Source organism: Notamacropus eugenii, chromosome 2 (assembly GCF_028372415.1).
Source record: "Notamacropus eugenii isolate mMacEug1 chromosome 2, mMacEug1.pri_v2, whole genome shotgun sequence".
In the NCBI taxonomy this organism is placed as follows: domain Eukaryota; kingdom Metazoa; phylum Chordata; class Mammalia; order Diprotodontia; family Macropodidae; genus Notamacropus; species Notamacropus eugenii.
The window spans coordinates 472,546,020-472,558,585 of NC_092873.1; the positions used below are offsets into that span (position 1 = coordinate 472,546,020).

Below are 12,566 nucleotides of genomic sequence, written 5' to 3' on the forward strand. Positions count from 1 at the left end.
AAAGTAGGGAATTCTCTGTGATAAGAGGCCAAATGTTCCATGTTGTGACTTTCTAAAGTTTTGTTATCCTTTTATAGATTTGGCAAAAACCTGAAGAAGAAAAGTAGTGTGGAAGGGGAAGGTAAGATCTTTTTTACCCAGATTTTGCTGATCTTTTGGGTGGGAACTTCATTTAACCAGTGATGTTAATGATTCTGCCAAATGAAATAGCCATGATTTCACCCACAAACCGTTCCACTTTTTATTCTGAGGTTATTACAAAAATGAATGTTGTTACAGGCATTCACAAACGCAGGCTAATGTTACCTTTTTTCGTATAGGAATACTTCTGATGAATCAGAAATGAGACTGCTGCTTCAGTTTCCTAGTAAGTTGAGGGGGGGAAGCAAAATAAACCCTTACCCCCCTGCCTTTTAGAATATGATGACATCATCCTTTACTTGAACTCTCTCACTGATGAAGTGATGAGACTCTAAGGTCTGATAAGGACAAAATTGGAGGGAAGTATCTGCTAAGTTATTTTTTTTTAAACTAAGGGTAGCCTTTTTGCATTTACAGGTTAGGACTTTTTCAAGGATCTGAGAAGTGGAACAAAACACCGGTATGCTGTTAAAAGTATACACGACAGAATTTTAATAAAATGACATTATACATTACATGCTGTTGTGATTTTTTTTTTAAAAGAACTATGAATTTCAAATAGATATAAAGCTTAGCACCATTAAAGGGAAGGATGGATGATCCATGGCATCCACTCTATAGACTGAGGTATACTTGGAAGGAAAGAACATTTAAGTGACATTAGATAAAGTGAGTGTATTTATAAGCTTCACTGCATGAGCTTACGTCATTTTGAGTAACTGGAACATTTTATAGGTAACTTTAACAATAAAGCTAGAATTTTATAGAATACTTTTAAGTTTGCAAAAACACTACAACTCATTTGACAAGAAAATAAAAAGGAATTGCAGGTACGTACAGATTCACAAGGTGCAAGTCAATGGCAGAGGTTGGTTTGGTGCCCAGGTTTTCTTCACTATAGTGTCCATTAGACTAGAAGTTTGCCAATTTTTCCAAGGAAGTTCTTTGCCATCTGTAACTCAAATATTTTCCACAAAATGACTACTCGGGCCTTTATTTAACTTACCCTCCCCATTTCCCATAATTAGGTATACGAGTTGTACCATCTTTATGTATTAGGTATCTTTACATTTGAGAGGTGAGTGAATTCATAGGAACTAGATTACCTAGAAATTCCTTTGCTTAACCAGCTGTAGGAGATAAAACCACTGATGGCTTACCTGTCCCTCCCTCCCCAAAACTGCCACCACTTTTTATAACATAACCTTGAGTTTTAAAAGGGAGGGGTGAGTTTAAAGTTATGATAAAAGTCTGCACAAAGATTAAGCCCTTACCCACAACCCTTCTAGCTCTTCCTTCTTGAAATACCATACTTCATTATGTCTGTTGAAGAGTGTAAAAGGGCTGTTGTAACCAGCAGTGTAGTAGAAATCAGAATGAAATGATTGGCCCTCTTTCTGCAAAGTATCTGCTAGAGCTTTTGCTTCTTTGCTGAATTTTTCTACAGAAGCAAATCCTCCAAATGACCTGTAATAAAATGAAAAGGTCTCAACTCATAGAACCTTAAATGGACATTCTATGGGGAAATGATGTTGATGGAAAGTAGTACAATGTAGCATGAAGTCCTGATGGTGATAGATTGCACTTCATGCCAGGGGGCCCTCTACCTCACCTGAAGTGGAAGCACAAATAGCTACCTGACAAAAATGGCTGCTCCTTTCCTCTGCTCAAGGAACACATCCGGGTCTGTGGGCTGTGGTGGAGAACTCTGATGCTTAGTTGGTACAAAGAAGGAAACCTTGTATTCAGTGGTGCCAGGCTGCACCAGGCAGGTCACTGGCACTGTCATCTCAATCTTAGTCTCTGGTAAGAAAAAACTGAAGTGACCTACACAGATTTTGCTAAAACCATGAAAAGGACATTAGTTTGCAGAAGCACCTGATGGATGTCCTACCTTGAAAGGTTTCTCAAAAGCAGGTGATAGAGGGGTTTGACTAACTTAGCCTGTATCTGGAGAGATAGTGGTCTATGGTACGATAGCATAGTGCAGTAAGGGTTGTATGTTTATGTAGGAAAAAGACCTTGATGACAGACCTTTTGTTACTTAGGGGAATTTGGATACACATAAGTATTTTGTATTAGTGCTAAAAAAAGTCACTTTGAGGAAAACTGCAAAAGTACTAATTAACCTCAGCTATCAGGGACACAGTTATAAGAAACTGCTAGCCTGATTTGTAGACTTGGAATGTGACCAAAAATAGTACTTTAACCATAATTTAAGGACAGTCACTTAGGGCATAGTGATGCCTACTCCACAATGATTAAGCCTTAGTTTGAATTAGATGGTGCTGTAGGGTTATGTCAACTGGAAAGGTTGGAGAGTCTTAATTACCGTGAGACCTTAGCAGTTACCTGTTAGGGTACTCAGTACTGGTCACCACCTTCAATCACATCAACTGCAAAACCTGCCTTTGGACAGTGGTAGCAGTTTATTCTAAGAAAAAAGGGCAAAACCTGATATGTAGGCCACTTATTTGTAATCCAAATGGAAATAGAAACTAAAGTAGCCTCAGGCCTTCTGCATAGTTGGTCTTGTCTAAGGATCCCAGCTCTTGATTTAGGAATACCACCTCCAGAGGGAAGACGTTATTCTGGGTAGAGTTTGTTTTGGGGGGTGCGGGGGTGGTGGGGAGAAGTTTGAATAGCTGGATACCTGTCTCATTCTCTCCCTGGATGTAGTGGAAGAGTTTCCTGAATCCTTGACGAAAGGCCTCCTTCTGGCTCCCACTTTGGATCACAGTGCTGGCCCATAGGCCTGCCTCATAACGCCGGAGTTCACATCCTGGCACCTGGGAATACAGCCATCTTTCAGGATCTTTGGTAGACAACCATTTTCTTGTTATTTATTTCAGGAAGTGGCCTTGTCATACCAGCTTTCCAAAGCTGAAACTTCAACTTTCAAACTCTAATTATCTCATAGACTATGTCGACCCATGAACAAAACCTAGTCCTGCAGCTAACTGGACCCATAATGAACAGTTTAATCAGTTTGTTGGTAGCCTCTATTTGTCCTTATATTGCTGATAAATCCTGGCTTCAGAAGCTGCTGTTGGTGAGGTCTTAGAACATCTATGCTCTACTGAAAAAATTGTCAAGGGATATAGAATGGGGAACAAACTCCATAGTACCATTGCTTAGGCCTGGTCTTGACTTTTGCCTTAGTCTGTAGTTAACCTGTTTAGACAAATACTGAATGTTTTTGACATCCATCACAGGATCCCTACCATCTTGATGCATTTAATAAAATGCCTCTTGATTTAACATAGACTATGTCTCAGGAAAAACCCTCCAGTGTCAAACCATACTGCAAACTCAGGATCCATTTTCAGTTGGTTCCATTTATGCAGAAATCTCCTATAATAAATCTCATTTCACTTCCCACCACAATTATCTCCACCCCAAATTCTGGCAGTATTTACCGCAACCTCTGCTGGGCTCCATTTAGGTGACTCCAAGTTCTGGGACAGCAACATCTTTTTTAGGGATCTGATCATGATGTCCGCACTAAAGGAAAGAGAGGCCTAAATGGAGTCAGCTGAAAGAGAAAAAGGTCTGACTTCCAGGAACTGGTATAGGGGCACGTTTTGTAGAATTTTGTTTTTTCTGTCTTCTATCTACTTTATTACTTAAACTAGACAGGATATCAAGAGAAAAGCTACTCTTGAAATCAGTCTTCTGACAGACCCACGGGAGCTGCAGGCCAGGGCATTGAAAAGAATAGTTGTGATCACCATCACTGAACTACTCTTAGCAGTTTCTGAGAAATCATAAGAAAAGTGTCTTTAAAAAGTTAGATCTGGATGAAAGTCAGCTTTTTTTACATGGGAAGACTGGAGTTCTGGAGACTATAGGCTGAATAGTCTGATAAAAGTCTTTACAAAACATTCTAAGGTGGATTATTAAGCAGATGATTTGTGAGCCCATGGAGAAGAAAGAGGTGATTGCTTGGAGCTAGAATGGGTTTGCTAAGAAAAGTCATCCCCAACATGTCCACATTTAGTAGAGTTGCTACACTAGTAAGTAGGGAACACTTGACATTTGGAAATCTCAGGATATCCTTGAACATAAGGAAACATGATTTGGAGGATAATACTGATGAGCAGTTTAACAGCTTCAGGTAGCTAACTTTTTGGCTTAGCAGATGGAGCAGATGGACAAGAGTCCTGAAGACCCATGTGACTCTGGGCAAGTCTCTTAACCTCTGCCTCAGTTTCCTCATGTGTAAAATGGGGATAATAACAGCAACTATGTCCCAGGGTTGTGAGGATAAAAATATATTTGTAAAGCACTTTGCAAATCTGAAAGTACTATACAAATGCCGGTATAGTACTTTAGTATAGTATCAAATTTGCAGTTACTCCAAAGCTCAAGAGGTAATATTTTTGGGAGCACAATCAAAACTTAAAATGATTTTTTAATAGATTGGGACTGTGGGCTGAAACTAAAAGCCTATAACTGCATTAAAATTTTTGGTACAACTTGTAAAATGTCAACCCTGCATTGTATATGAATGACATAAGTATAGGGCAGGGAAAAATTAGCTTGATAAATTTCATTTGAAAAAGACATGAGAAGGGACTTTGAAGATGGAATGTGGCATATATCAGATGGGGTCACCTTTGTGGTGGTTTAGCTCAACTTTTTCTTGTTTACAAGGGAGACGTGTGCGTGTGTGTGTGTGTGTGTGTGTGTGTGTGTGTGTGTGTGTGTGTGAGAGACAGAGGAGATTTATATTCAGAAATGATGTAAAAATGAAAAGAATCCATAAAAAATTTTTAACCAAAGACATACATACAGTTAGAAAGGACTTCAGAGATACTGATTATATCTTAGTTGGCCACAGAGTAGCAGCAGCAGTATGATACAGCTGTTGTAGAAAGGAACATTGGTCACTTAAAAACAAACAAACCCAAATACCATCTTGTAATAACTTCTACTCTTCTCTCCCTGTTTTAAACCACACATGGAAATATTGAGTCAAGTCATGTTTGGCAGCCACTGTTAGCTGTTTATGAAGTCTCTTCCAATAGACTGGAGAGTTTGGACACTGCAGTGTCAGTGGAATGGCTGAGGGACAACAGGTAGGCCGAGCTCCCCTGCCAGGGGAAGTTGACTGGCCTGTGGACTGCCAGGTTAAAGGAGAAGAGATGGGGAACACTAATGTTTGAGAGAAGATGGCACAGGAGGAGTATGTTTGGTAGGATCCCTATCACTATTTTCAGTACTCTATCTTACCTGTCGAATATGCAAGGCTATTGTGAAAATCAAAGGATGCAATAATGAGGTGAAAATTCATGGGATCAGAGGTCAAAAGATGGAAAAGGGCACTCAGAGCTGGGTCATCTCACTCAATTTCTTTTTACAAATGAAGACATTGAAGCCTAAAGAGATGAAGTGCTTTGCTCAAGTTCATGTAAAAACTGAGAGTGGCACTAGACCGACAGGATTTATTTACTCCTTTCGTTGCTATGATGGTTCTTACCCATAGCAAGAAATCAACTCAATTACTAGACAGAACAAGAAAGACAGCTGACTAGGTGAGGAGCTTTACTCTTACAGTCTCAGTGTTAATACTTATTTCAATTCACTCATCAGAGGAGATGGAAGCTGATCAACAGTCTAATTTATTTGGCCTATTTTATAATGTTTGAGTTATTAACCAACAATTTGGTAACAGTTTTCAAACAATTTCCAGAATTAAATCTTTAAAAAAAAATCTTGTACTGTGCCATGACTGCAAGAGGCCTTTCCCTTTTATTCCTTTCTTTCCTCCCCCTCCCATACACGTCCCAATTCCTAGAACACGAAAGAGATTAAGGAATTGTAAATACTCACATCTGAAAACACAAGCTCCCTGGTCCCTGTTTTCCAAAGTGCAAAGATATACCCAGATGTACGTGTTCCAGTGTGTGTGAGAACACTTATGTCACTGTTGTAAGACTAGGACACTCCTTCCATTTTTCTATTGGTGCAAACTGTTATAAGAAGCAAAGCATTTTAAGCACCAGTACCCACATATGGCCACTCTGGGGTTGGTATACCATCTGTTTCATTCACGGAGCCTGAAACAAAGCCTATTGCCCAGGACAGTAAGAGGAGCACAAAGAAAGGATTGATGTGTGGCTGTTCTCAAGCATCAAGATTCAGAAGGCTGGTATTTACATAAGATAGCTTCTTTTGGCCTCCAAGGGAAGTTTGCTCATTGGGATATAGATGATACTTGTCTTTAAAAGGACCAGCTCCTAGGGTTCACCTTTTCACGGTGACCCAGACAACTTTCTATGGCTAAACTTGCTGTAGTTGGTGGAGTTTCCTCTTGGGTGTGCTCCCGTACCAATGAAATCACAGGGTCTGGATTAATAAAGGTTTACATTAGGTTGATCCAAAAAATAAAAAAGACTTGAGACAGGAATCTGGACTAAGAATTCTTCAGTTTGACTGGCTCTACAGGAGCTACTTAACTCTAAAAGGGGAAGAGAATATGCATTTACATGGCTTCTACTACATGCCAGGCACTAAGTGCCTTTTTTTGGGGGTGGGGTGGGGAAGACAATTGGAGTTAAATGACTTGCCCAGGGTCACACAGCTAGTAAGTATCTGAGGCTGGATTTGAACAATTGGAACTGATGGTCCTCCTGACTCCAGGGCCAGCGATCTATCCACTGTGTCACCTAGCTGCTCTGCGTTCGGTACTTTTTACAAATATTTTCTCCTTTGATCTTCACAACAACTTTGCAAGGTAGGTGCTGTTATTATCCCCATTTTATAGCTGAGGAAGTTGAGGTAAAACAGAGGTTAAGAGATTGGCCCAGGGTAGTAAGTGTGAGGCTGAATTTGAACTCGTTTGCCTGACTCCAAGCCCATTGCTCTATCCTAGCCTAAATTCAATAAAAGTATAATCACTATTTACTAAGCGTGGACTGATTTTCAGGAATAAGCTAGTGAGGTATAAATACCCTTAAAGCCAAAATATAAAGTAAACAGAGGCCTCAGGGTCGCTTTAAGAGAAAGACATTCCAATTCCATGGTTTACACCTAGTTGATTCAGGACCATTATATGATATGCATGACTTCAGAATTTTAGGCTATAATTTAGAAATGACTAAAGCTACAATGCATAGACTCAAAACCTTTTATTAGTCTGTAAACATTTATAAGATGCCTTTCCCATACTGATTGACAGTACAATAACGATGCATCTGATTCCAGCAAACATACCAGTTGTCTGAAAAAATGTATGCTGAAGAAAATTTTAATTTTTATTTGCAATGTGACCTCACCTAAGTGCTTTCATCCTCTGAGCTTTTAATTCAGGCAAATTTGGGTTAACATATCTAAAATAGATGTATTACCTTAGGCAAGTCACTTGGCTTAGTCATCTAGTACAATCCTTTCATTTTAGAGATGAGGAAACTGAGGGTCAGAGAGATAAGCTTGACTTGACAGACTGGGGCTAGGGGTGGGTCCAAATAGCTATCATGAAAGCAGCTGCTAGAGGAGGAAAGAGAAAAATCATAAAAGACCCATGTGTAAAAAACATTTATAGCAGCAATTTTTTGTGTGTATGGTTGTAGCAAGGAATGGGAAACTAAGTAGATATCCATCAACTGGAAACTGGCTGAACCAACATATCAGTATATCACAGGATTTAGGGCTGAAAGGGGCTGCAATGGAACGTTATTTTTCCATAAGAAATGACAAATGGCAGCTTCAGAGAAACCTGAGAAGGCCTGAATAGATTTAGAGTGAAGTAGGCAAAAACAAAAAACCAATTTACGTGACACTTACAATAATGAAAACAACTTCAGAACTCTGACACAGGGACGAATCATGATTTGAGGAGACTGATGATGTAGCATGTTTCTCAGTTCTTGGCAGAGGTAATGGCTGTTGTTGTTCATTCTTTGATTTTTAAGTGGACCAATGATATCATGAACGATGTCTTGACATGCTTGTGAATTGTATTTGTGAGGCAGAGTTGCACAAAGTCATCAGCCTCACTCTTTCTTCCAGAGTCACTGAAATCCAGGGGCAGAACAAAAGTCAAGTCTACTGGCAATGGCTTAGGATGCAGCCGATGACCTTGGATGGCCACAGCTTCTTGGATCCACAGGTGAGAGTTGAGTAACAGAGGGACACCAAAAGTGGATGAGCAGCCCTGAAATGGGCTAATCCTCCTTGAACACCCCACACAGTTGAAAGCAGACAAAGCCAGTGTGTTGATTGTTTGGTTTTTACACATGTGTTAGTGAAGGGACAGCTATTCGGGGGAGGAGTGATAACGATGCAAAAAAAGAGTATCAAAGAGACACTGAAAAGACATAGAAAGGGGCAAAAGGAAGTTCAGAAAGAGACATTGGAGAGAAGGGGAATTTTGTTACTATCATGTGAAACTGTATTTACTTAAACAGAAGCTCAATTTCTTATGCAATCCTCTTTTCTGTTGTTCTTATACAGAAAAGTTTATTAAATTCATAATAAAAATATTAAGAGAAAAACTCTAAGGGGCAGCATTGGCATGCATGAGAAAAAGGTCATTTGCTGTTTGTACTGTAATAACCTGAACCCTGCCTATAAGAAAAAATCATGGGATTTGGGATAAGGCAGTGTGGGTGGCCTTTGTGAAGTGCTAACCTAGTTCCAAATCCTGCTTCTGACACCAGCCCTGTGACCCTAGGACAGTCACTTAACTTCTCTAAGTCCATTTCTTAATTGTAAAATGTGATTATGGACACCTTGTGTAGTGACACTTTGTAGAGTTGCTGTGAGGCTCGAAGGAGATGAAATTTAAAGTTTCGTACAAATATAAGTAATATTATTAATCTAGGCACTATTAGCTGGAGGCCAAGGACCTCTAGCTAAAGGAAGTGATGAGTTCTAGTGAGAAGAGGATGTAGGAAACTATTAAATGGGAAATGATATTTTAACAGATGTGCCTGAAAGAATTTTACAGCCAACACAGAGGCCAACTTTCTGTTAGAGAGGAGGATCAATTTCTGTAGAGAAATTTAAGTACTGTGTGATCACCCTGCTCATCATCTGCCAATCCCTTTCCTTGGAAGTAAGGAAAAAGTATAGGGCCAGCCAATCTTAGAATGACCCATACTTAAAAAATATTGGTAGAAAGGGCTCTATTAATTAATACAGAAAGACCTAAACTTTAAAAAGAAGGGAAGGGAAATTCTTGGAGTAAACAAATCAGTTGCATAGGACCATTGTTTCTAAAGCATAAGGGCATAAAATGAATCCATCAGACATGGGAACAGAAGTATCAGATGACAACAAGGAGAAATTGTTCACAGGACGAGGATCACTGCAGGACAATGGCCACCACTGTTCTCCCTAAGATGTGGTGGGGGAACACCCTTCTCCTCCCCTTCTACCCCACTTTGAAGCATGTATGTTATACAGTTATTTCTCAGGGTTTTGGCTGGAAATGAAAATTTTGGCTTCAATCTGAAATTAGTTTAAACATTCCCAAATTCCTCAAAAGCTATTAAACTGTACATGCCCATGACCAAGGCATACCTCTAGTTGGTTCATACCCTAAAGAAATCAAAGAGGGAAAGGACACATATGTACAAAAATTTTTATAGCAGCTCTTTTTGTGGTGGCCAAGAATTGGAAACTGAAGAGAAGCCCATCCATTGGGAAACGGTCAAACAAGGTATGGTATATGAATGGGATGGAACACTGCTGTGCAATAACAAATGATGAAGGGGATGGTTTCAGAAAAACCTGGGAAGAAGTACATGAACTGATGCAAAGTGAAGTGAGCAGAACCAGGAGAACAATTCATACAATAACAATAATATTGGAAAAGACCTAGTAACTGTTCAACACAATGATAACTACAATTCCAAAGGATTCATAGGCAAATGCCGTCCACCTCCAGACAGACTGTGGGTGCAAAAGTGCCAGTGGAAGTATGTTTTCTTCTCTTCCTTTTTTCTGAATATAGCTACTGCAGGAATTTGTTTTGCATAACTATACATATTTGTAATGGGTTTTACTTTTCTTGCCTTCTCAATGGCAAGAAGAGGTTGAGGGAAGGGAAAGAATGTAAAACTGATAACCAAATAAAAGTGAATTTAAAAAGAGAGATTTCCCACTATACCCTATTCTTAAAATTGCCCTAGGACATCTTAAAAGTTAAACTGCCAGTGGATACTTAGCTTTAAATGACTAACTAAAGATAGCTGGATGTGGTAGGCAGAAAGACTTGCTGGCAAGCTATTTAACTTCTCACTGTCTCCTTGGAGCACCTGCGCAGGTGCGTGCATGCATGCGTGTGTGTGTGTGTGTGTGTGTGTGTGTTGGGCGGGAGGGGCGAGGTCCTTTCTGTATCTGCAGAATCATAGTTCTAGTTCAAAAAACAAAAACTCCAAGATTTAAAAATAGTAGAATATTACTGAACTTCAGAATAAGCATTTTTTGGGTACACATGAAAAGGACTCAGGCAATGTGACTAAATTTTCTGGGATCTAATGTTGACCTCTTTGTGATGATGGCATGCCGATGTATTTATGATACCAAATTTGAGTTTTTTGTCAGTGTGTAGCAGGCATGGTCAATATATTTAATAATATCAGGAAGTGAGTGATTACAGGTGGATGGAAGAGAGGCAGCTGGAAAAAATGGGACTGTTTTGCCTAATGAAGGTTTCTGTTCACTTCAGAAAAACCTTCAGTTAGTACAGAGCAGGAAAACACAAGTACCTTTTATGTCACCATGGAAATCTTCCCATTACAAATTTTCCGGTCACCAAGTGCCCACCAAAGTAAAGTAAGACACCGTTGGCAAGACAAACTTGAGGGGAAAACACCATCTACTAGTTAGCCAACTCTTCTATAGCACATCTCATCCATGTTATGTACAACTCAAAACATAATTGAAGACAAATTTTATTCACAAAAAATTATTTTTTAGCTGACTATGTCAAAGGCCCAAGATTTCTATCTCTCACCTGTAACCTAATGAAAAATAGCCATTTATATCAAGCTATTTTAAAATTCTGGACCAAATGCATATTGTTCAATTTAAGGGAAGTCTAATTAATCATATTCTTGTTTGTATTTCTATTGTCAATGCTAATCTTGAATTAATTGAACCAATTTTCTTCTGTTTTATTAGTACCATGAAGGTCCCATTTATATAATGCTATTTTATAGGCCATGAAATGTTTTCCTCACAATAATCTCCTGAGGTCAGTAACTGAGGAATTGTAGATGAGTGCCACAAGTCCTGATCCTAGAAGGCACAGGTAGTGTGGCAGTTAGCACCTGTGTCACACACATCTTAATTAGTACTGTCATAGCTGATACTTCTAATCAGGGCAAAAAAAATCACATTTAATGATTCAAGAATTATTCTTTAAAACAATATAAACTGCTGATTTACAAATTTGTTGATATTAGTCTTTGCTAGGGCATTAGTCATAATATACAACTGATTAGCTGCCTCTACGTATATAGTTAAAAAGAGAAACCAAAAGATGCATAGCACTTTAATTTTTCAGTGGGCATTATCTTATTTCATCCTCATAACCACCTTGTGAGGTAGGGGAGTAAGTGGTATCACGATTAGTTTGAAGATAAAGAAACCGAGGCTGAGAGAGATGAGATGACCCTGGGGCACCTGGACCTAGAGCTGGGCCCCCCAACTAACTTCTTGCCCGGTGCTCAGTCTTTCTCCACACTGAGAGTGAAATGTTACAATTCAGCCAGTTCTACCAGGGTGATAATAAAACCACACTGTTCTGACCCTACAGTCTCAGTGACTACAAGCATTTTCCATCTTGACACAATTTTGATCATTTTTGCTCTAAGGGATGCATGGGGGGTAGTCACTGGATACACTGGACATCCATGATTAGTGGGCACAAAGTCCTGGCTGATCTGAAAGGAGCCTTTCTCACTGACCCTCAATGTCTGATGGGCACAGCCTCTTTCAGTCTGTGACACCTGATGTGCTCTATTACCGAGAGAAAAAGAGACATCTTCCATGCGCTTCACTTCATCTTCATTGGTTATCTGGGGACTTGGTAGACTTTCTTCTTTCCGAAATCTCAGAAGTTTGGCCCAAAGACAATTTCCCCAAGAGGTTCTAAGTCTTAGCACGGCTTGGAAGGACCAGCTGTTGTGAAGACTCCGTTTCACAGATGACAGACTTGATATCTTTTCTGTCTGTGACTTCTGGTCTCTTGACCTGGATATGGTAGGGCTCTATATCTTCAGAAGACACATAGTCTGGGGCATTGCTCATCAGGTCATGTCCCCGGAAGGACTTTGGAAAGGCAATGACATCTCTTATGCTTGGTGCTCCAGTGACAAGGCACACAAGTCTGTCTAGCCCTGTAAGTGAAACTTAATGTTACGTAATAAAAGCCATGTGACTTGGGGTTAAGGGACAGGCAGCTTTCTATC

At 39.6% G+C, this 12,566-nt stretch overlaps 2 protein-coding genes and 1 non-coding gene across 4 annotated transcripts in view; 1 reads left to right on the forward strand and 2 right to left on the reverse strand.

Moving 5' to 3' along the window:
- The first annotated feature begins 174 nt into the window (after window positions 1-174).
- On the forward strand, window positions 175-254 carry LOC140530625 (small nucleolar RNA SNORD47). Its single transcript, XR_011976053.1, has one exon. It is a non-coding gene; the product is annotated as a small nucleolar RNA SNORD47 (small nucleolar RNA).
- Window positions 217-8,369, reverse strand: LOC140529730 (heme-binding protein 2-like). Its single transcript, XM_072648592.1, has 6 exons — window positions 7,930-8,369; window positions 3,561-3,645; window positions 2,795-2,930; window positions 1,779-1,944; window positions 1,416-1,608; window positions 217-1,093 (listed from the first exon to the last, which is right to left on the reverse strand). Exons 1-6 carry the CDS (start codon window positions 8,040-8,042, stop codon window positions 1,049-1,051), a joined length of 738 nt encoding a protein of 245 aa, XP_072504693.1. The 5' UTR covers window positions 8,043-8,369; the 3' UTR covers window positions 217-1,048.
- Window positions 8,370-11,029: 2,660 nt separating this feature from the next.
- Window positions 11,030-12,566, reverse strand: part of DARS2 (aspartyl-tRNA synthetase 2, mitochondrial) — a 44,374-nt gene continuing 42,837 nt past the window's right edge. For both annotated transcript variants that reach the window (XM_072648584.1, XM_072648583.1), the window contains one exon: window positions 11,030-12,494. In XM_072648584.1, coding sequence (XP_072504685.1) covers window positions 12,247-12,494 — 248 coding nt within the window. In that variant the 3' untranslated portion in view covers window positions 11,030-12,246. The remainder of the gene's footprint in view (window positions 12,495-12,566) is intronic.

Excerpts from the sequence above, each read along its gene's own strand:
- LOC140529730 (XM_072648592.1), bottom strand. The coding sequence starts at position 8,042 with ATGAACAACAACAGCCATTACCTCTGCCAAGAACTGAGAAACATGCTA. Across the intron at positions 2,931-3,560 it reads GGAGCCCAGCAGAGGTTGCG|GTGCCAGGATGTGAACTCCG; the intron begins GTAAATACTGCC and ends CTGTATTCCCAG. Across the intron at positions 1,945-2,794 it reads CCAGGGAGAGAATGAGACAG|AGACTAAGATTGAGATGACA; the intron begins GTATCCAGCTAT and ends TTTTCTTACCAG.